At 45.0% G+C, this 25,139-nt stretch overlaps 1 protein-coding gene across 1 annotated transcript; it reads right to left on the bottom strand.

Moving 5' to 3' along the window:
• Window positions 1-158: 158 nt before the first annotated feature.
• Window positions 159-25,139, bottom strand: PIGH (phosphatidylinositol glycan anchor biosynthesis class H). The gene is made up of 4 exons (XM_085627150.1): window positions 24,809-25,139; window positions 6,024-6,233; window positions 4,026-4,109; window positions 159-1,454 (listed from the first exon to the last, which is right to left on the bottom strand). The coding sequence occupies exons 1-4, from the start codon at window positions 24,995-24,997 to the stop codon at window positions 1,374-1,376; spliced, it is 564 nt and encodes a 187-aa protein (XP_085483276.1). The 5' UTR covers window positions 24,998-25,139; the 3' UTR covers window positions 159-1,373.

Below are 25,139 nucleotides of genomic sequence, written 5' to 3'. Positions count from 1 at the left end.
TCATTTTAGATCAGGATCATAAAATACCAGGTTCATTTATTTTAACCACTTGGATGGCATTACCAGGGCTCAGGGACTGCCTCCAAACACTTGTGAAAAAAAGAGGACAAATGGTAATTCTACATGTTACCGTACAGTAGTAGGCATGGACAGAATGCTTACAAACTAATATATTTATTAAAAATCATCTTATTAAACAGAACATAGAATTTTTTACTGTAACGGAATTACAAGATGTTTTGAATGAAAACTGCAGGTACCGGAATTAATACACCTTCATCAACGGCAAGACAGCCTTCACGAAAAACAGCAGTTTAATTTTTTTAAATAAATATAATAGCCCTTTAACTGATCTGGAGAACTCTAATTATGGTCCTTGATGCATATAAGCCTCACAGGGAAAACTATAACAAATCAAACACAAACAGTAATGGGTGCAACAGAATCAAGCCAAATGTGCCTTTCAGAAGGTGACGAGTAAACTAGGTTCACCTTCTCTTGATTCCGCCAGTGGTTATATGTAGTTGCATTTCCTACATCACAGTGTCCATCGTAACAGAGGCAATGAAGTCCTATGCAACTTGGAAGGCTTTCCTCTTCATTCCCTTCGACCAACGTGGTCCCAACCTACAAGCAAGCCAACTGGCACTCCTGTGCTGTATGGCAGTTTTGCAAACTCAAGCCTAGAAGGCCATTTCAGCCTACAGATATAGACTTATCACAATTTTCTAACTACGTACATTAAATGGGAAGACTGCTGTGTGCTCATGTACATTGAGTTTTTCTTCTTGCTCTTTAATTTAAAGCGTTATGCTTTGGTTGAAGGAATTCAAGGTCTTCATCAATCACATCTCTACGATCTGGTGCCCAAATAGCCACTTTGCTTTTGTCAAATGCTGACATGGTGGGGCAGATAGTCTTCAAGAAACTATTTCATCCAGTGCTACCACAAAGCTAGTTAGATTTCTTGGTCTCTCTAACAAATACAAATCTAATGGATTAACAAGTATATAATACCATCGCAGTGCCTGTCCACTCACAGGTATAAAAGCCCAATACGCTCCCTTACAATGGAAGTAGTAAAATAGAGGCCAGCAGTGCTGAATGAAAAAGTTGAATCCGATTTGCAGGTGTCAAATATCCACAAGCTTCTCTTCTACATGTATATCTTTGTTATCTTCTGGACTGTATTGTGAATATCCTCCTAGTGGACTTCTGGGGATATACTTGTCGGACATTCTGTTCCAAAGTATGCTTTTTGGAAGAGTGGAGCATGATTAGTCGCTTCAGGACACTTGCCAAGATGTAAGCGCTCAATTGTTGAAAGTGAGCCATCACCACAATCTCATTTGCAACAATGTTTTGATGTAGAATTATGGAGTCTTCTCTTGTCCCAGGATCTCTTGGCAGCTTTTGTAGACTTCAACCAAACAGTCCAGGCGAGGCTTCGAGCACTAAAGCACAATAAAAACAGAAATGTCAAACAAACTCTCTTGATGGACTTCATAAAAAGAGGGAATATATATATGGTATATGGTCATCTAGAACAACTGGAAGCCTGGTTACAAGTAGCCCATTAAATTGAGATCTTATTTGTAAAGGATCGCAATTGCAAGTGGTGCAATATTCATTTAACCAGGTACGATAAAGATTGCCGCAGGTCAAAGCTGCCAGAATTTAAATGGAAGAGGGAACAGAAACACGCACATTTGGGGGCAATACCCCCCAAATCCACCTCTTATTCCCCAAACAGTTGAAAATGGTTATAATTATCGCATACAATAAGGTCCGAATACCTCCATGCCCGAATTTATCGGGTGCGGCTATTATCGGCCAACTCCTAATGAGTCCCCAAGTGTTTTTTGTTGAGAATGCTGCAGAATACAAACTGCAAGAAAACGTATGACTGTGTGGTTATCTTGCTGCTGTGCAACAACATCTGCTACCCTTTTCCACATGCTCACTGGGCTCCAATTAGTTTTCCTTAATTAAACAGGAATGCAGGATGTTATAACCTATCTACTTGTCCAATGGATGCGATGCTTCCAAAATCCAATAGTCATGTAAAAAAAATGTTTTCAAAACACGTCCATTTTGGTGCCATGCAGAAAGGTGACAAATTATGACAGAATTCTCATTATATAAAAGCTCTGATAATAGCTTCTCTGATTAGGTCAGGGCTCGAGTACTATAAGGGATTGGATTCTAGCTAGGTTCCGATTTAGCCAGCATTTATGTAAATCTATAGGCCAAGATTAGGAGTTTAGCAGAGTGGAATTCCTGTACCGGATTGCGCTCAATCATTAGTGAGCTGCTGTTCCCTGACACAGATGTACAGGGTGCAAGGACAACAAACCTTATTTTACCCTACAGAAAATCAGACCCGTAAAATCACTTTCGGAATTGGCTACATAGCAGCCTCGACCAGTTTTCCCGCCCCTTCTCAACTCTAAGCTATGTTAAACGGGAAGCATGCAATGCCCGCCCCTGCCAAACTACATTCTTCCCCACATCCTTTCTTCTCCTCCCGCAGTAGCACCGCCTTTGGTTTATACTTGGCCTAGAGCAGGCGGTAAATGTATGCGATAATACCCACAGAAAAGGCACTACTGTCCGTAATTCTGCCAGATAAAACCAGATCTGTGTGGTTGTTCCCAGTTCCGTGGAGATAAACTCGCAATTGCAGGGTACTGATGAGGTGTAACCTAAAGGTGCCGCTATTTACAAGTGCAGATTTACCAGCCCCACCAGCGCCGTGAAACTTGTGCTCTTGGACAACAGGTGCTGGAATTGAAGCTTTGGCGAGGTATGCTTCCACCTCTTTGCCTAGTCGTGTGTAAAAGTAAGTAATACTGGTTTTATTGCAGAATGTGTACAAACCCCCCTTCTGACACGGATTTGGAAAGCTCTTCTGGAAGGGTACCCACAATGGAATTAGTAAATCTTTGACAAGGTGGAAGAGTTTAATAATAGGTATATTGGGCACACTCAGGAGAGTCCTCCATATCGAGCACTGAAAAATGTGTATTATCATGTCTGTGCACAACTGTACTATTTACTTACATGCCGGTCACCCTTTCCCGTGAATAGGGAGACAAAAGAGGGTTTAGACACATGTACATCCATCTTTACTTACCAGCATTCTTGAGATGAGAGGGGGCTGCCTGTTCTAAGGCACTGGCTCTAGGGCATTTTACATGGGCACTTCGGAATTAAAAAACAGCATTGGGCTGCGAATTAGGCCTTGAAGGCACCGCAGGATAAGCCTCAGTTAAGTGGTCTACTCTCTCACTGTGAAATTCATCATTATGCTGGAAGAGCTGCACAAGAGGACCAGATGCCCAGGACTGCAAGTCTGTGGACAAGAAGGAAGCCTATGGTTTGCAAATTCCAAAAGAGACATGTCCACAAGTGTAATTGGTCTTTAATTGTCCTGGCTGAAAAGAGAGTAGAACAGCATTAAGTGCAAAAGGTGCTTAGGCCTCAGACACAGACCAAGTGAGCCAGCCTCACAAAACCGAGACTGGAAGGGATCCACATGCCAAGACACTTCAGGACAACTGGTACAAGCGGGAACATGGAACTAACACATATGGCAGGAGGATAACATATTACCACTAAAGAGCTATGTGAAAGGTCTTCACGATCAACCTTGTGAGCTGTTCAAGATTGTTTCTGAGAACGCCTTATGTAAGGGGCACTGTTTATTAACTATTATGTTGGATGCTGTACTTGGTCCTGGAGCAGTACTTCTTATTTAAAAGAAGTACTTTTTCATAAAGACAGTTCTGCACATTTGATTGGCGACATGTTTTTTTTACACATTGTAGTTTTTTAGGCACATTCTGCCGGGAATGTTGAGGTTTGTTTCAGCCAGTGCTTTATAGGACTTATTTTGCAATGATATTAAGGCCTGTAACAGCACCAAGAAAAGATGATCCGACATGGAATGGAATAAAGACAAACTAAGTGATGAAAACACAGGTGACTAGGGAGCGACCCACTATTAAAAATGTTACACTCACCTGAAACACGGGAACCACTTCTGAAACTCCATTAGGATCCATTGGATTGCGCAAAAGGATGCACAGGTAGTAGATCACCTTTTGCTGAAGAAAAATACATTAAAAATCCTTAAGACAAAAAGTTACAGTTACAATTCTGTGCACTGAAGGCCCATATAAAGAAAGGCCACAAGTTAAACAGTAAAACGGTGGCCAGCTGGTATTTCTTTAACAGCACAAACCCCCCACAATTAAGCATGTAGGGCAGCCTTGATAAAATACTGAACACTCCAAGCGTGGACACCCTCTACATGCTAAGTAAAACCAAAATACACACATGGCACATACAATTTAAATTTCAGAGATTCCTTCTCGTGAAGGTGATGATTGATATTGATTTACTAAAGTCTGATAAAAATTAATTTTATTAAATTGTCCCATTTTTGCATACTAGCTTGTGTTGGTTCAATAAAATAAATCAAAACCTCGAATTCGAGACTTGCCCAACACAACATAAAACCTGCTTTAATTTCTTTGAAATCGGAAGCCTCAGTTTTCATAGGAAAAAAAGGTGGAACATAAATTGAAGACAGAAATGCTGTGATCTAGGGCCACATATATGTAGCTTTATTTTGATCACAAACAGCCCGATTCGCAGAATAAGGCCCTTTGTGATAAAAAAAAAAAGCATTTTCCTATGTACAAAACCCAATATTGTGATTCGATAACCTATTACCAAATCGCAAAATGGGTTAGCAAGTCAGTATTAGGAAGGGCCCTGTGAACGGCATGCCTTCCTAACAGTGACTCGAGGTGCTATGTATGAATATTTAGCGACTGAAATACAGTCGCAAAACATTCGCTTTTTAAACACCAATTTCACTTTGGCACTAACGCATTCGCAAATGGGAAGGGGCTTCTAAGGGACCCATTCCCCTTTTTGAATGCATGTGAAAATGTTTAAGAGAACACTGCCTACTCTTAAAAAATGAAAAGAATACTTTATATTTTTATTTTTGAAACGCATCCCGTTTTATTTTAAGGAAAACGGGCTGTATCTAAAAAAAATAAAAACGTTGCTTTATTTAAAAGCAATGCAGACATGGTGGTCTGCTGTCCCCATCAGGCCACCACCCCTGTGTTTTTTAGCGATTCCCAATAGGACACAAATAGCGACCTTCCTCATGATTAATGAGGTAGGTCAACTACGACCCACTGGGAATCGCAAACAATGTAATATACACTGTCGGACATATGTGTTTGCAATTTCCTAATAGTGAATCGCAAACATTTGCTATTAAGAAATTACCAATCCAAAGCTTCGTACATGTGGCCCCTAATGAACAGAACAGTTACACTGTACTGGCTGTGTGTAAGTGCATACTCATTGCTAGGAATTCACAACCACCCCCTGCTTTGGTTTAGATTCCACTAAAACTATGGAGATGATTTACTCCATTAACTAAGACTTTTCGCCACCTGAAGGATTGAAGCCATTGTCTCGTCATGTCCAGCACATGGAGAGAATGTTCTTTTGAATGAATATGGTCATATCTCTCCCAACAGACCTACAACAATAACTGACTTAAAGCTGTGAAAGGACAGACACAAAGGATCCTCTCATATGCCAGTGGGGAAATGTCGGACACAAAGTATGGGTAATTGGTTCTGGACGAACAAAAGGAGGGAAAAGTTAGCCTGACCCATCAAACCGCACAAGTATGACCAGTTTTCAGGTTTATATTTTGCAGCTCATTCATCAAGAGTATGTGATTTGTAGTCAGTTACTAAACACCATCTCTAAGGTGTTTTAACACAATGCATAGACTTTGCCCAATAGTGTATTCCTTAGACAATTTACTACACCTTTAATCATACCGAGCTTACTGGTTAATCGCACAGCTGTTTAACCCCCGTTTTTATGACTCTATGGAGCTACTAAACCATGCTCTCATGGTGCAAACCTATAATAAGAGCTATAAATGGACACATGCATTAAGGAGAAGTAGATACAAATACCATATAGATTGCTTCATTGATCACAATGTCTTTCACTTTGCCGATTTCGATGAAGTTCGTGCTCTCCTTGCCAGAGGCATAAAAGGATGTCATCTGAACACCAAGTGAGCCAATCACCAATAAAGTCTCCTGGTCAATTTTCACAAAGTGCAGATAGAAGAGCAGACCAATTATGGTGATAAATATTGCAGACGACAGTACCATAGTGTTCTGAAACAGATAAATGTTTACTTTTTTACAGAATGAATGGACAACAGTTCAGCTGCTTTGCTCAGTAAACAAACTATATAAGAATATGGTAACATTAAAAGCAAATTGGTTACTGTTACAAAGCACACCAACTTAAGAGACAGACTTTTTAATATTGAGGTACTCCAACGATTTAGTTCCAATATCTAGTGATTTCAATTCAAAGCGGTTTTATGACCTATAGTCAAGGGGCACTAATCGTCTCCATAAAAATTCCAACTGTTAGTCGTCAAAAACAATTTAATATGGCCCAAAATAAAACTGTCTTTTTTATGAATTGGGTTTTTGTATATTGACTGCAAGATCAAATTCTTATCAACAGCACATTTCATACACTTTCCACTTGTGCAATCTTTTCTTGACTACTCTCTAGTACGTTTTTAGGTCTCTCGCCAAGCGATGCAGTGCGTAGCACTGCTCGCGCAACGAGAGTCCTTTTGTCCGGGGTTCCGAAACAGACCCTGGAATCGTACACGCTTGTGCGTGTGTTTTTACTTTTGTGGCCTGCTATTGGCCTTTGCCTGCGTGTTTGTTTTTAAGCTAGCACACAATAGGCCAAAGGCGGGCGCATTGCTCCGCCCATGGCCTATTGGGGTCTATTATGCGCATTCCTCCCATATGGTTTCAATTATCGCGCTCAGACACGGGGGTGATAATTGAAACCATATGGCTCGCTGTGGCGCGTGCACCACTCGCGGGCTTCTTTGAAGCGATCGCGAAAGCGATCGCTTTCCAAGCAGCTTTTTTTTTTAAAGTTAAGTCAAACCTTATACTTTTAAAGTTTTGAAGCAGGTAAAATTATGGTATTAATCTTTACATTAGAAGACTATTTATATTGTAGTTGATATAAAATACGAAAAACACGCCAAAAAATTAAATATAAAAAAATTCTATTCTCCATAATAATATTGTTTTAGTTTCAAACTCAAACTTGTCAGACTCTCTTTATGCTAAACAGAAAATTCTACCACTTTAAAAATGGCCCCTAAAATTCTAAAACAAGCGGAGCCGTGCGACTGTGGGTCAATTAGTCCTTGCGCACCACTCGCGGGCTTCTTTGAAGCGATCGCTTTCCCAGCCGCGTGCTTGCCGCCGTCGCCACTCCCGATCCCCTTGTTCCGGACCAGAGATAGTCACAGATGCAGTCATTGTCCGATGGCTCGAAGCGCCTGCGCCTTAATACTACTGCTCTGGTGCCTGTAATGGCGGATTGGCTCTGTATGGCGTGTAACGCTGCTGCCATAACGGCCTCTTATGAATGCCATGACCAGTATACGTCCTTCTGGGCGCCGGCAGTGAGTGAAATAGACGTGCGTTGCCCAGGAAAAACTGCGAGCCACAAGCGCTGTTGCAGCTGTAAGACGCGTGGGGGGCAGGGGGGTGTAGGAAGCTGTAGCTAAATCCTCGGTGCGCTCTTGATGCTGGTGTTACACTAATCAGGGGTGTGAAAATTAGTGCAATTCGCTTTTGAACAGTTTATCGAAATCAGGGTTAATGCTGCGCTTTCACACCTCGGAGCGAAACGCGGCATTTTATCCATTTGTGCGCAAAACAATCCCCGCTCTTTTTGATTGTCCACATTGTTCCGGTCTCTAGCGCTAAAATTTTACGTCAGGCTGCATACTCCAAAGCTGAGCAATAACTCCAGCGTCTATTTACACAGCCCGTTCCTGACTGGCAGCACTAGCATGCAGGACAGGCAAATCCCTGAACAAGGCAACAGTAAACCAGACTTGCATTCTTACTCGAGTGTACCTTGTATCCAGCCCTCAGAGTTCGCTTTTTGATCACATTCTGCAGCATGTTTCTTTATTGACAACCTTTCCCTTTCCTAGAGACATATCAACCTGCACGTCCTCTGTAACCCGGACACATATCCCTGTTTAATGTTGCCTAATACCGGTCTTGTGTACAATACCTACACCCTGGGCAGAGTCTGGGCAATGAAAATACCAGGAGCAATGTGACCCATGGAACAAGCATTTGCAATGCAAAAGGTCTAGCATTATTAAAGTTTGAGCTATTGACATTGCTAATAATAATGCAACACCAACAGCTCAAACTTTAATAATGTGAGACCTATTGCATTGCAAATGCTTGTTTAATAGTCATTTGTATGTTTAAAGACGCTTCAACTGGGGACGCGCTTCAACTCACCTGCCCAAGGCTTCATGTGGTTTGTGCTGCCGTGAAGGCATCGGCTGTGCTTAGGGGCGATTTCCTCCAAGGTGGTCCAGAGTGCCAGCATTGTGTTGCGAGGGGCACGAGCTATCGACGGAGCTATCGCCGAACACCATTTCCCAGAAACCCTAGCCCCGGGCGCCTTGCAGCAGTATCATCACCAGGCGCCGGGGAGGGGATTTAAGCACCTCGCCAGTTCCGCAGCGCGGGGCGCGCGCGGGCCGTGCCCGGGCCAAGGGCGGGCCCGTCCTTGCCCGTCTGTGGCTGGTTGAGGCTGGGCCCACTCCCTTTCGCCCATTGAACTTGACGATCGACTCAGTCCCTGCAGGTTTTTCATTGTTCTATTTTGTATCATCAGGGGGATATTCCTTGTGTTCATATTGTTTTCTAGGCCTGGGTTGTTTGGTGTATTTTCATTTTGCATTATGAGTAAGAGGAAGGCCGAGGGCAGGCTGGCAGGGACTTTGGACGATTATTTAACAAGGGCGGAATCCATTATTAATGATAAAATATTAGCTGTGGAACGAAGGCTTTCTTTGGATCCTGTTTCGGTTTTGCCTTGTGTCATGCCTCCTGCATTACATGATAACCCTTACCCTACAATCAGTCGGTCAGGTAATTGCTCCCCGATGGGCCCAGTAAGTTTGCCACCAAGGTCTGGGCTCTTGGAACCCTCTTCAATTGTAAGCTCCCCTCCCAGCCCTGTTGTGGTAACTACGCGGGCTAATCAACGGGCAGCAGGGACCAAAGTTAGTGAACCCCCTTGTAAGAAAAGAAAAGGTCGGGGTCCTAATAAGTCTAATGCCCCTAGGGTCGTCCCTGGATCTGTGGCGGCCCAAATTCATGTTCATCCTGTTGCCCCCGAAAGCACTAATCTTCCGCAAGCTATGGCCCAGCAGAGTTTTGAGCCCTGGTGTTCTCTTCTTAAGGAACAACTAGTGTCTCTCATTCAACCTGTTTTGGACAAGTTAGACTCTGTGGTGGAAAGGCTCAATCGTATCGAAGCCAACATGGGAAGTGCGCAGTTGTTGGCTGCATCATTACCCGACCCGTACAATAAGGAGGGGGTCAGTCATGTTGGTGAAGGGGCCTCTACCCGTCTTCGTGATGGAAGATTTCAAGCAAGAAACCCCCAGGTCCCCCTAGTGCCTAGGGCTCATACTATCCTGCCATTGTCCCCACCTAATATTGGCAGAAGATCGCTGTCTGAACAACAGCTGTTGGGGAATATGTTAAGGCCGGTTGCCCCAAACTCGGTGGCTTCTGATGCGCCTATAAGTTTACATCTTCCCCCAGAAGCTACACCTTATACAGTTATTCTAGCCAGAGTTCCATCTTTGCCAGATCGGTCTAGAGAGCACTGGTCCAACCTTAAAAATAAAGCTCTGTACTATCTTGGAAATAAATTTGGGGATAGTAAATCTCTCTTTCAAGAATTTAAAATGGTTAGGCGGGTATCTTGGGTTGGCCACTCCCAGAAGGCCATGGCAGGGGACTGTGTGGTGCTGAGGTTCAGGTCCCCTCGGTTGGTTGAACATATACTGGAATTGGCCTCCCACCTGGCCCCCTCCCAAGATGGGATTATGATTTTACCCCTTGGTTACTTCTACAGGCCTGTAAGGGTCTTGCATCCCTCACAGCATCGTGGTTTGTCTGGTGTCTCAGTACAGAGTCACCAGCCCATTGTGCTAGAAAACCGCTTTTCTGCCCTATCCACCCTAGAGGATAATGACTGACTGAGGGATGGCACAGATCTCCCTTGGTCTAGAGCAATTGGGAGTTTGTTGCCCTCTTGTCGGGAGTTACCTGATCAAATAATTCAACTGGTCCAAGTGTAGGAAAATGTCCCAACCCCAAATTTTGTACCCATAAACTCACCTATTGTATCTCCTGTCAATCAACCTACTTTGTCCACCCAGGTGGCGAATAAATCGTCTCCCTGCCACAACTTAACAATCTCCTCTTGGAACATTGCTGGCTTGCTATCCAAACAGGCCGTACCAGATTGGGTGAACTTTGTAGACCAAACAGACATATGGTGTTTTCAGGAGACTTGGGCGGTTGATCCTATCTTTCGACTAGGGTATGTGAATTACTCCAAATCAGCTATTAAGGGTTCTAGAGGCAGGCCGGTGGGAGGTTTGACTATTTGGGTACGCCAATGTGCGGGCATCACAGTCGTGGAACTCCCGATTGATAACCCTGACATTCTGGCTATCAGGGTCACTTCGACCAGGGGCCTTAACCTGCTCATCTTTAACATCTATGTGAGGGGTCTCCCAGGAGGCAAATGCTCCCCATCAGTCTTTCTATTAGAGCAACTACTCCACACCGTAGATAGAGCGGGTAACAGGGTTGTGGCTGGCGATTTTAATACCTGTTTTGAACCCTTGGGGGCTGACGATGGTAAACTGTCAGAGGCTGAGGATTCCGTATGGGGAATCCCCCAGTTGGAATTGGCTCCCATTAGGAAATGGACCCAAGCAGCCCTATATGTGAAGGGCTTGTGCCTAGAAACGGGGATGAGGGCCACCAATGGCAGAACGACATCGGACAGGACTGGGAAGCTAACTTTTAATAACGGTAGACGTGGAAGTAGAATTGACTACATCTTGGTCAACTGTGAGCTGTGGCCAGCCATCGTAGATATGGCAGTGCGCGGACGAGCTCGCCCCACTGAGGACCCCGCCCAGCAGACCCGGCAGCAAGAAAGCCCCATGGTTCACCGACGAACTCAAGAGCTCCAAGAAGAACTGCCGAGCCCTCGAGAAAGTCTGGAGAAGGGAACCAACACCGGACAACAGGACCACCTTCAAGCTTGCCACCCGGAAGCACCACCAGCTGATCCGCGCCGCCAAGAAAACTGCATTCAAGGACCGGCTGGACAACAACGCACACAACTGCAAGGAACTCTTCAACATCGTGAAAGAGCTTTCCAACCCCAGCGCAGGAAACAACGACATCACCCCATCGCAAGACCTCTGCAACTCCCTCGCCTCATACTTCCACAACAAGATCGCGGACATACACAACAGCTTCAACAACCAACCAACGCACACCACGACCGAACCACCACCCCCCACCACCACCCTCCGCGCCTGGACTCCGATCAGCACCGAAGACACCGTCCGCACGATGAACTCCATCCACTCAGGATCTCCGACCGACCCCTGCCCCCACCACGTCTTCAACAAAGCCGACGCTGTCATCGCACCCCACCTGCGAGACATCATCAACACATCCTTCGACACCGCCACCTTCCCTGAGAGCTGGAAGCACGCCGAACTCAGCGCTCTACTCAAGAAACCCACAGCGGACCCCACCGAACTCAAGAATTACCGCCCCATTTCGCTCCTCCCGTTTCCAGCCAAAGTCATCGAGAAGACCGTCAACAAGCAGCTGGCCAACTTCCTTGAGATGAATGGATCCCTCGACCCCTCACAGTCTGGCTTCCGAGCCAACCACAGCACCGAGACCGCCCTCATCGCCGCCACCGATGACATCCGAGCCCTGATGGACAACGGAGAAACAGCGGCCCTCATCCTCCTAGACCTCTCCGCGGCATTCGACACGGTCTGCCACTGCACCCTAGTACAGCGCCTCAGCAACGTCGGAATCCAGGAGAAGGCTCTGGAATGGATCATCTCCTTCCTCGACGGAAGAACACAGAGAGTCCGCCTACCACCGTACAAGTCAGAGGCCACCAAAGTCATCTGCGGCGTCCCTCAAGGATCCTCGCTGAGCCCCACCCTCTTCAACATCTACATGAGCCCCCTCGCGGCCATCGCACGCCAACACAACCTCAACATAATCTCCTACGCCGACAACACCCAGCTGATCCTCTCCCTGACCAACGACCCCGCCGCCGCCAGAGCCAATCTGCACGAAGGGATGAAAGAGGTAGCCGAGTGGATGACGACCAGCCGCCTGAAACTGAACTCAGACAAGAAGGAGGTCCTCATCCTAGGCTCTTCACCCTCCGCCTGGGACGACTCCTGGTGGCCCCCCGCCCTGGGCACCGCACCCAAACCGACAGACCACGCACGCAACCTGGGCTTCATCCTGGACTCCTCTCTCTCCATGACCAGGCAAGTCAACACCGTCTCCTCGGCGTGCTTCAACATCCTACGGAAGATCTTCTGGTGGATCCCCACCGAGACCAGGAAGACCGTCACCCAGGCCCTCGTCACTAGTCGACTGGACTACGGCAACGCCCTCTACGCCGGCACCACCGCCAAGCTCCAGAAGAGACTCCAGCGGATCCAGAGCGCCTCAGCCAGACTCATCCTCGACATCCCGCGAACCAGCCACATCTCCGGACATCTCAGAGACCTGCATTGGCTCCCCGTCAACAAAAGAATCACCTTCCGCCTCCTCACCAACGCACACAAAGCCCTACACGACCAAGGCCCGAGCTACCTCAACAACCGAATCAACTTCTACGCTCCCAAACGCCACCTCCGCTCAGCCAACCACGCCCTCGCCGCCGTCCCCCGCATCCGAAGAGCGACAACAGGAGGAAGGTCCTTCTCCTACCTGGCCGCCAAGAACTGGAACTCCCTCCCGACCGACCTGCGCCTGACCCAAGACCACCTCTTCTTCAGGAAGAAGCTGAAGACCTGGCTGTTCGAGCAGTAACGGCACCCCCCTCCCCCCAGCGCCTTGAGACCCTATGGGTAGGTAGTGCGCTCTATAAATGTCCTTGATTGATTGATTGATTGATAGGCCAGAAAGTGACCATCACCCCCTGACACTGTCCTTATTGGATAGTAGTTTTACTGGCCCCAGTACGGATGTTGAAGGTTCTGTGTATGCTCAAGTAATCCTTTCCAATGACCTGAGAAGGGTACGCTGGCCAAAGATTGCTTCTAATGCACCCGTTAGGGTAGCCATTAGGAATTTGGTAAATGTAGCCATGCGTAAACTGTCCAGCTGTGAGTCTGAGGATGGGCTTATGACCATCATCTCGGGTATCCACCGAGAACTTTTTGAGGGGCTTAAAATCTTCTTTATTAAAAGTCTCCCCGTTACTGGAAAGCCTAAATGTCTGAAGGAAAATTCATGGTTTGATGTAGCCTGCAAAGAGTCCCGTATTGCTTTAATAGCAGCCATCAAATCTAGGCAACCGGTACTTATTAGGTCCTGTAGAGCCGCGTATAAATCTGCCCAAAGACTAGCAAAGTCAAATTGGGATGAATCACGTTGGAGAGAGTTATGCGAGGCGTGTGACGGTAGAAATATGAGCCATTTTTGGCACCTGCTAAAATGGGCAGGAATTTGCAGGACATGACCCCGGCCAATCACGTCGAACCCGAACAGTGGGTTAGTTATTTTGAAAATCAGTTCAAGTCGAGGGATGCGCCAGAAGGTGGTCCACGGTTTTATAATGGCGCGGAGGTCTTAGTGTTTGCCCCCAGTGAGGTTGAGGTAATTTTGAAATCTCTTCCGAGTGGTAAAGCACCGGGACCAGACTGCATTCCTGCAGACTTATTCAAACAGGAGCAGGATCTATGGGTCCCCTATCTGACTACACTAGCTAATGCTCTGGCTAGAGGAGCTTCGGTTCCGGAATCTTGGTTCGGGGCAGAGATATTGCCAATCTACAAGAAAGGTGATCGCTCTGCCCCGGCCAATTACCGGCCGATTAGCCTCATAGATGCGGCCCAAAAAAAATCACAGCCCGTCTGTTATTGGGTCGTATTACGAGTTGGATTTTAGAAAATGATATATTAACGCTCCTACAGGCTGGGTTCCGGTCACACGTTGGAACCATCGATCAAGCCTTTAGGTTTATGCTGTTATATTGGAAAGAGGTTTATCTTGGGGGTGGTATGCTTTTTGCAGCCTTTGTGGATCTAAGCTCTGCATTTGATACGGTGCCAAGGTCCAAGTTGTGGGAAGTTTTACAGGAGATGGCCATGCCGGCTGAATTATTGCAGCTGCTGGTCAAGTTGCATGCACACACATTCGCACAGGTTCGATGGGGTAAACCGGGGGAGGTGACTGCAAGATTTGAGGTGTCCAAAGGGGTGAGACAGGGGTGTGTACTGGCCCCCACCCTGTTCTCCCTGTTTATTAATGGAGTAATCAAATATTTCCTCAACTTCGACAGATGCACCCTCACTTGCTGGTATGAAAGTTCCCCTCCTCATGTTCGCGGACGATACGCTTTTAATTTCGAAAACAAGACAGGGGCTCCAGCTAGCACGGTCTAGGTTCGAGTTGTTCTGCCGCGATCATGATCTTGAGGTAAATGTGGGGAAGACCAAGTTCATGGTCTTTCGTGATACCCGTCCAGTTAAAGCTAGGGTGGAAATGGGCGGAGTAACATTGGAACAGACCTCCACCTTTACTTACCTGGGGGTCACATTTAGTGACAACCTAAGGTGGAAGCCGCAGATTGATCTTTTCAGCCTTAAGCATATACAATTAGGTGGGGCCTTACTTAAGGAACATAGGCAATCTATAACTAAACCTATGGCTCCCTTGATTAAAATTTACAGGTCCAACATTTTTCCAGCTGTGATGTATGGTGCCGAATTGTGGGGGTTTAGCAACTTGGACTCCTTAAGGGTGGCACAAAATAAATTTTTGAGGTCAGCAGTTGGGTTACCCCAATCATCACCGCGTATCCCTCTTTTATATGAGCTAGGCTGCCAGCCCGTTGTGGACATGATTCGGTATAGACCGCTGGCGTTTTGGCGATGCCTGTGGACTACCCCGGAGCTGTCCTTATATGCCAAGGCATTGTCAGAGGTAAAAGCTATTTGGGGCTCTCTTCGTATTAGCTGGCTGTCTGAAATTACATTTATCCTGACTGATATGGGTGAACTTTGGTCTAATCCTATGTCGGCTGTTTTTCCCCCCAAAAAAATCTTTCGAGATGCCTATTGGCAATGGACCATTGGTAGCGTCATGATACCCTGACTGGCAGCTCTTTGACTGTAACCTATTTGGCTGCCAAGGACGAATCCTCCCTTGAGGCATATTGGGACGTTATAACAAAACAGCAGGATCGGAAATTATTCCACCAAGTCAGAATTGGCACCCTCCCATTACATTGTTTTACTATAAAATGGAACATAACTGGCAACGATAAATGTCCCATATGTGTGGATCAGATTGAGACAGTTGATCATTTTTTGTCTGCCCGGAATACCACCAACCAAGACGGTTATGGTTGCGGCCTGTATGCCGCGCATTGGGTGTTAGAACTGCCCAGGCTGCCAGCAGAATACTAAAGTCTGACACCTCGACATTTGTAGTCATTGGTGTGGCCAAATTTATTAGCTGGGCCTGGATTTTACGCAATCGGCGCAAGAGCTATTAATTCTCTGACCTCGCGTTGTGGTGTATGCTTTTTTACAAGATTAAGTCTTTGCTGAATCATAGTGTTTAATACTTTTTTATTCAGTTCTTAATGTGTTATTTATTGGTCTAATATGTCTTTTGTGTAATTTTTAAGACTCTTTTTAATCAACCTGTATTGATGGTTTTTATGTCTTTTATGATGAAATATTCGAATAAAGACTTCTTCTGACTTGACTGGACTCTAAAATTATACGTCGCATAGAAAGTGATCAGAATCCACAAAATATGACTCCACGCTAGGCTTTTAAATTATTTGAGATCAAGGCTACTTCTAGCCATGACTCCATCACAGCAATTAATGATAGGCACCTTCAATATAACCGTTTGTCATCTTAGTTGGAGCACCTGTGGTCTCAAAAATGTGTTCAATAATTTAGCATTTTACTGTAGAATAGACATTTATTTATAATATCTATTTTTAAAATGTGTGTGCATTTTATGTCATGAGTATTAATTTTGTTAGCTTGTGACAGAAATAAGACCCAACAGCTTCCTCTCCAGTGTAAGTCCAACAAATATGATTTAAGAATCCTTAACGGGAAAAGGCTGTGTAAAAGATCACTACAAAACATTTTTACAAATTAATGGAAACTATTTGAAGATTGTTTAATCAAACAGCTGAAATTAGATTTTAAAAAGAAAATGTTCGCATTGCTCTGGTTAATGTAGGAAGAACTCTGGCTAAAGTTATTTCATCTAATTAAATCAAGGAACTCTTCAATAAATTCTGGAGTTTGGTTGGTTTCGGCAGTGATTATTAAAGACGTTCAGCAAACTATCATACATATTAAGAAATATGGACCTCATACATTGAGGATCTGTATGCAGACATGCTGGTACATGTTGGAACTACTGTTTAAAGACATTTTTTGAAAGTGGGCCTACTATTTACATAATTTCGATGTTTTTGCATTTCCAAATGTTGTGGAAATGCTCAATTTTACAGCCCATTTATAACCGTGTGACGGTGTCTATACCTAGAAACTATTGTTTGATTGTTTTGGTGGACTCGGATAGCAAACCTTTTGCCAAATTGCTTCCATAAAAACTTTAAAATTTGTATTTCAATGGAAATTATTAAAATTCTCCCAAACTGGTTTCAGAGCGAGGAGTACCACAATAGATGATATTTTTGCATTGACTATGTGGGTATAAAGCATTAGAAGGCAGTAGTTGTTATTGAATATTCTATTCCCTTTACCAAGTTAACAGGAATAATCTATGCAGCAAATGGTCTAAACCAGCCTCCAGCTTCACCCACACTCCCCTCCCAGTGCGTTTGTCTGCCGCTAGCCGATGCTGCAAAGGCTCTAAGGGACGTTCTGGTGCTCACACGAGAAAATGTGCTTTTCAAATGTTTGAGGCTGGGCTGCTGGGGGAAGACCTTCCCGAGTCTTTGGAGGGGGGAGGGAGAGGACGCGGGGGTGATCAGTGTGCATGGCGTGCTGACATGATTTCACTGAAGGTGAAAAGGAAATGAGACACTTGGCCCATTTCACTTTCAAGGGGTCAGTTCTCTAAAACATCTCAGCCTCCCCTCCCCCACCCCAATAAAAGACTCGGGAAGGTCTGGTGGGGTTGTCTCCCTGGGCATGGGCTTGTGCTTCCTATGCCCTGGGCCCCATAAGTCTTTCTGACTCCACCAAACCCCTGCCCCTCCACGGGGGAGGGGTGGATGGGGGTGTTCTGTCAAAGAAACTCTCAGAATCTGTGGGGAATCACACATTTCCTACCACCCAGCGCTCCTCTACCTGTCCTGATAAAAAAAAGTACCCCAAGTGTGTGGCTGAACCCAACTACCGTAACACAAACGGCCCTAAAATGAAACAAGGAGAAAATCGGCAATACGGGTAGCAGCTGTACTTGGGTCCAGGCTTGGCGGTCACAGAGGACCTACCAAGCACAGATATTTCTGAAAACTGGGCACCTAGGGAGTCCAGGGTAGTGTGCCTCGTGTGGACCCCTCAATGGTTCCTTACCCACAATGCCTTCCAAACCTCACTCTTTGCCCAAGAACACACATTTTACTTGCATTTCTGGGACATAAACTTCCATAATCTACAGGTATCCACTAAGATCCTACCACCCAGCATTCCATTCCCATTTGATCTGATAAGAAAAAAAAACTACCCTGCCAGCAACAGAAAGGGATCAAACCATGGTTAAGTGGAGTCTAACGTGAAGACTCAAATTGACCCTGGCTTGATTTGTCTCCGACGCAGTAACTAGGCCCAACCACACCAGTGAGGGAAAAAAAATTATTAGGAGACTTAGGGGAACACTGGGTGGTAGGAAATGTGTGGCTCCCTGGAGATTTCAAACTTAAGTGCACTGTAATGTGATGAAAATGTGTTTTTTTAGGCACAGTTTGAGGTTTACAAGAGCTTCTGAGTAAAAACCATTGTTAAAACCACACGTCACACCACCCTGGACACCACTATGTATCTAGTTGTCAGAAATGTCTTGGGGTGGTAGGTTTTCCTGGGCAGCTGCTGAGCTAGGGCCAAAAATCCACTGCTACCCACGCTGTAACACACAAAAGCATGGATTCTGCTGGGTAAAATATGATGCTTCCAAGTAGAGTTTTGGGGTGTATTGTGTCGCAGGCGCTAGGCCCAGCCACACAAGTTAGGTTACCATTTTTAACCGGAGCATGTGGAAACACAAAATAGTAGAAGGTTTGTTACTACCAATTGGATTTCCCTGCATTTGTGCCATCCAAACGTAAACCAGTTTATAAAATAGAAGACATTTTGCAAAATGCCCCCTAAATCACATGCATGTATGGGTACCCATAAATTGAGAGATGTATAAATGACCACTGCTCCCACACTCAGTATCTTGTGCACATTTCAGAAATACATAGGTTTCCATCCTACCCATTTTTCACTCTATTTTTTACCATATGGCTTGCTCTATACTCGGTACACAATGAAAAACCTTTGCAAGGTGCAGCACAGTTGTTGGCTCTGTGGACCTCAGGCTCTTGGAAACCTACAAAATCTATAAATCCCACGACCAGAAGGGTCTAGCGAATCTAACTGTATATTGCTTTTGTAAATCTGCCATCAGGACAAGAAATTACAGATGAAAATGTTGTTACAAATGGCAGTTTTTTCACAACTAGTTTTCAATATTTTTTATTCATTTCAACAGTTAGTTTCTTTGGTAAAACCTTCAGAGATCTCCACAAATCACCTCTTGCTGAAAACAGAATATTACTCAGGTTTCAGAAATCTATAGCTTTCCAGTATCACCCATGGGTTTCACATCTGTTTTCAACACAGACTGAAAGTATGTTGAAAGCACAAAAATTTGGAAAAATGGCTACCTCTTAGAAAAAAATGTCAAAACTAAGGTAAAAATAAAAATTAAATACAGCTTTGGATGTTGAAAACTGTGATCTTAGCACAGCAAACCTTTCGTTGATGCCATTTTTAGGAGAAAAAAAAATACAGCCACTGTTTTGCAGAGCACTTCTTTCCCCAATTTTCCCGAAACAATTTGGTATATTTTGGCTATTTTATCAGTCCACTTTGACGGAATTCACAAACCCTAGTCCCATGATGTTGGGGGGAAAAAAAGGATTCAAATTTTGCCCGGGTAGCTTACGTGGAAAAAGGTTATGGAGGTGTAAGCACAAAGTACCCCAAATAGACAAAAAAGGGTTCAGTACTGGGGTCGAAAAGGCTCACCAGTTAAAGGGATACGCAAAGATGCATCCCAGCACTTCTATCATTGTTATTATACTTGGCTAACTTATCCGACTGTGTAGACCATTAAGATGCCATGACCTCAAAATTAGGAGGAAATTGACAACCTTGTTATTCTGACATGGACCCATATTGGCTTTCAGAGACAACTGTATGCACTGCATCAATATAATGTAGACAACGGTCTCAAGATTAAATAAGCCAAAACCAAATAATGATATTTGGATGATTGAGTGTCATCATCGAGCAAGCTATAGTTTATCCATATTTGGGAGCTATAACCGATGCATAACTGGAGGAGAACTCATGTTTCCAAACTAACTACTAGGTGTGTAGATCTTCGTAATGCCATCAAGCGTTTCATAGAGAAATATGGGGTACATGCCTAGGACCAAGCGTGAAGGCAGTTAATACAAAGTTAACTCCTATTTTGTTATATGGCTCATTTGTCTCTCCTGAGAAAACTATTGCATTGTTATTTAAAATTTTCATGGTATGCTACAGCCACAACTAACCTCAGATCTGTCACACCACAGTGTAGAATATTTCTTGAATTTGGGCTGACATCTCTTTTTTGTCTTGATCTTATCCAGTTGAGCAACCATATGATCATCCATAGCCAAGTGAGGAGAACTCTTTCAAAGACATTATCTATGAAGACACATTTTCAAAGGCTACTAGTTCTCAATCTCTTATTAGTAACTGTCTCTTTATTATCATATCGGTTTATCGACATCCAACTTTGGAGACACTTATGTATTATTAAACAATGTACAAATATATAAAAATCAAAGAAACTTTCACACAGATCATGACTTCAGTTTATTGCTTGGGTACAAGAACTTGAATTAGGTATATAATTCTTAAACAAACAACAGTCATATCTGGATACCAATTTGGAAACTAGGATAAAATGTGACTTATGAAATTTTTATACATCCAATTTAACAGTTTGAAGATGCAGGTTGGAATAATACGAGAGAATCTGCTGCTTATGTCTTACGTCTAAAGAAACAACAGAACATGCAGTTTGCAATTGTCCTAACTATTAAATTAAAAAAGGACTTTCTTAGAGCCCTATTTTCCAGACGTTGGGTGCAGAACTATACACTAAGCAGGCCAGCATTATTTTAATGGTAAATTAATTTGGGGTTTTGCTAAACTATTTAGATCTGTTTATTCCTATCACCAGTTTGCTAACTGTAGGAAGCTGGCTCTTCATGTGATAGAGTCCAGAGATTCCCCCCGAAGCGTAAAGGGCCCAATGTAAACCCAAAGTGCTCTATTTGTGGTAGTGTGGTCGAGCAGCCTTAGGCCGAACACTGAGGAGTGTAAGACATTTGTTATGCACACAATGATTAATCTTTAAAGATTTATTTTAAGACCAAGATGCACGTTAAAAGGTAAGTTCGTTTCTCAATAAAAATTCACTTCAACCAGCGGACACTTTTTCAGTTCAGCAATGTTAAGCTATAGGAGGAAAACAAGAATGCAGTTTTGAAGGAAAGTACACTACTTCTAAATCCAGTCTTCGGGGTCTGTGGTCAACACCAGGTAAGGTTCAAATTAGTACCAAAAGTGCACCACAAAGCGGCCCAGAGGAGGCCCGGTCCAGAGGTCAAATTCGGGGGTCAGGCGCCCAATGTTAACCAATGGAGACTGGGGAGTAACTGAAGATGCGCTGCTCACAAGCGAGTAAAGTGGTGTCAGGGGTCGATATCCAGGAGTTAAGGTAAGTACGAGGGGCACAAGGCAGCACCAAACTTGCACCCTCAGAGGCACAAGTGCGGTTGGGTGAAGAGTGCCAAAACAGGGTTGGGCGTCCAATACAAATCAATGGGGGAGATCGGTTTTTAAAAGAGGCTGCAGTTGCTGGCCAGGGGGCTGGATGAAGAAAACCCACAGCTGCCCAGGTAAGTTCTGACGCTGGGGGATGTAGGGACACCATTGGTCAAGCTACCCAAGATCCAGGGGCTTCGAGTGCAGGGGGGTCCTTTTAAGTAAGGAGCAGCTTATCGGGCAGGTCGCAGTCATGGGAAGTCTTCGGATTGAGGCTGCAGACGTCGAGGTAGAGTCCGGCAGGGGTCAGCCCATGCTAGGTCTTAAGACACTGGGGGGGAGGAAAGGGAGAAGGGGGGGGGGGGGGGGACTGCTGATCTGTCAAAGGGACTGTGGTTCAATCAAACAGCCGGGACTTGAGGTCCTCCCTGACTTGAGGCAGTGACTGTGATTGCTGCTGTAGGAGAAGGATCTTCCTCCGTTCGTGGTCTTGCGGATACGTGTGATGGTGGCCAGGGCCAGTTGAGCGGAGTGGAGGTCTCTGGTGGGTGCATGGAATGCGTTGCAGGGGTTGAGGTACACAGTTCGTGAAGGGCTTTGTTGGCGTGTGCGAGTCTGGTCCTTCTTTCCTGCTCTTGCGGCTCTTCGGCGTCCAGACTTAGTAGGTCGTCAGGAATCCGATTTCAGGATCTTGGGCTGCCACCTAAATACTAGATTTAGGGGCATTACAGGGGAGTGACAGTTAGGGACCATGGGGTTCCTTATTTGGGGCGTCTACACCCTCAATTTCGCCACCCTCCTGTGGGAGGGGGGCATAGCCCTAGCCCTGATTGGATAAGTCCCACCCGAGGGGTGGAGCTGTCAAAGGGGGGCATACCTCCTTTTCACACTAGATTTTACCGCCAGTTCTCCCCCCAAAAGTGGGGGTTTAAACCAGGGGGGTGGGCTAGCTGCTGCTAGCAGCAGAGGCTGGGGTCACATTACAAAGGCGGCAAGGCCATTGAAGCTTCCCTCTTGAGAACTGTGCTCATCTGGGGGTGGTGGTGTGACAACTCAGCCCAGAATGGGCTTTGTTTCTAGCTTCAGAGAGCAGGGGCTCTCGACCCAGGGGTAAAGAAGCATGCCTAGTGGTGGCAGGCTGCCTAACGCAAGTCAGAGATCACACCAGGCAGCCTAACACCAGTCAAAGAACACACCAGGTCTGGTAGGCTTTCATTGGGCACCTCTAGGTACCCTCTGAGTACATGTTTTAATAAATACAACACTGGCATCAGTGTGGGTTTATTATGAGGAGTTGTTTGGTAACAAACACTCCTGGGTTCAATTAAGCCATCATGGTGCTGGGGAACTAGAGTTGTCGAGTTTCCAGCCCATGTACTCTCTATGGCTTCCGTGTGACTTACAATATTAAGGATAGACAAATATTGTAGGGGTATATCTGCTCATGTAGATATGTCCTTCCCTGAGATACAGTGCACCCTGCCTTAGGGCTTGTAAGGCCTGCTAGAGGGGTGACTTACCTATACCTTGGGCAGTGCTGCTGGACATGGCACACAGGCAGTGTGCCATGTCGACTTTGTCCTTTTTCTCTGCACCAAGGCATGCAGGCTGCAGTAGCAGTGTGCATGACCTTGGTGAGGAGTCCCTATGGGACCCTCTTCAATCCCCATGCCCTAGGTGCCAGGGGTATCATCTACTAGGTACTTACAGGGGGACTGAGGTTACCAATCGTGGTACAGTTTTAGGGAAGGAGCTCTGGCACAAGGGACCTGGTTGTCAGGGCCCTGTGCACTTTCAATCTAAACCACATCGTTTTCCAGGCAAGAAGTGGGGGGCTAACCATGCCAAAAGAGGCACTTTCTCACACTAACCGATTATCACAATCTACATAAATAAGGTGTTCTTTTAATTTATTTGGCTTGTATTCTAGGGGACATTGCTCATAACAAACAACTTATATAATGATAGGAATGGTGCATTAAGATTTTGTATGTTGTAGTTGGAATTCCTTAATGTATTTTTAATTAATATTATCTAACACTATTTTAACTATTTTTAGAATTTATTTTATTGTCGATGAATTTTCTTTTTCTAAATAATAAAAACGTCTACCAACCCATTTTTGAGCCACTTCTCCTCATGTATATTAAATAAAGGCTGTCCTCATCTCTATCCACATCTTATTCCGACCACTCCTCTCCTCACCAATTTCGCTTTTAGCAACGTCCACTCTTCCTTATGAATGCCGATCCTTGTGAATGCCTCTTCTTGAACCTCCATTCCATTCAACTACAGCACCAATGGAACTTTATTTCCTAGCACTTTTTGTTGGGGCCAACTATGTACCCATGGGTGTCACACCGCCTTAAAGTCGTCCATAGTTAAAACAGTAAAATACAGTGGAGAAGAGGGGCACTTCTATTTCTTATGTTTACAATGCACACTGCTTTTTGTAAAAGATGTATTGCTCTCTCCTAAGTTATCATATTCTCCAAGAAAGCACCCTCCAAGGAGTGGGTCTGCCTCACACAGAAAGTACAATAGGAATAAATGACTCAATGGTCGACCTATTGCCCTTTCTCTGGGAATACCAACGTTCCACCCTGAATAAATTATCAAAATAATCTGCCACCTTGGATACTTTTACGCCAGTGTTAAGTGCGCTTTACAATTCTAAATCCAACCCATCCTGAGTTCATGAATACAGTGTGAGTGGGATTTAGAATTTGTTAGGTGGGTACCTCACTCCGTTTCCTCAAAGACAGTTTCAAATCCTGGACTTTCGTGTGAGAAACGAATGCATTTTGTGTGTTGTGAACTATTTACTCTTATGTTGATCTTCTGTAAATGCCCAGCTACACTTGGCAAACTGTTTAGGCTAGAACACATCCTACCTGGCTGCATCCATGTCATATAGAAAATACGCTAAACAAAATTGCACTTTAAATGGTTACCCAAAACCCATCTCCTGAGAACGCCCATGTCTCGCCCCATATCATAAACCCATGATCATGGAAACACTGCCAATCTTTAACATTTGATATCGCCGAAAGTGCTTTTTACGAATCTAAATTCCACTTTTTCTGATGCTCCGAACTAAAACGAGTGCAATTTAGAGAACGGAATCCCGCATCACTCCAAGTCATCGTAGCCTGTTTTCAATGCAGAGTTTTCAAGTAACAACATAATGCATTACTGGTATTGTGATCTTGGTTTGCATCATTCTCCTAAATAGGCCCATGCACCTGGTAACAGTGATATTCAATTTAAAAGACCACCCTGGAGCAAGATGGTCTTCTTATGAATTAATTTTGTATGCACTTCAGCTATTACGAACTGTGCAAAAAAATACAAAGTGACGACTTAAAAGAACGTCCATGGGACTGCTAGCTTGTTCCACTCCACCCCCCTCCCCAAAAAAGTATGTGACCCAAGAGTGACACTCCTTCCAACAAACAAATGGTTACTATGGATAATCCCACCACCCCATACCTCTGTGATAGCGAAGAGTCCATAGGCAATCAGCCAGACCCCACACGTGTGGACGGTGATGGCCAGCAAGGACACCTTGGGGCAGCTGATGCTAAACTCGCGGCACGACTCGCTGAAGGAGCGGCGCTGCAAAGAGATCTCGGCTCCGCACAAGTCCGAGAAGCGAGCCTCCTCAATCTGCTCCTCCATAGCAGGTTCACAGTTAGCCACGGCACCTTGCCGAATGTGACCACCTGTCCTTTCCTCACAAGAGCTGACCCTTAATTCAGCCCTGCGAACGTCGTTAATGTTTTGACATTCGCCAATAATCCCAGTACTTCCGGATAGCGGG

This window comes from Triturus cristatus, chromosome 9 (genome assembly GCF_964204655.1).
Source record: "Triturus cristatus chromosome 9, aTriCri1.1, whole genome shotgun sequence".
NCBI classification, from domain to species: Eukaryota; Metazoa; Chordata; class Amphibia; order Caudata; family Salamandridae; genus Triturus; species Triturus cristatus.
This window is presented reverse-complemented; position numbering and strand designations above follow the sequence as displayed.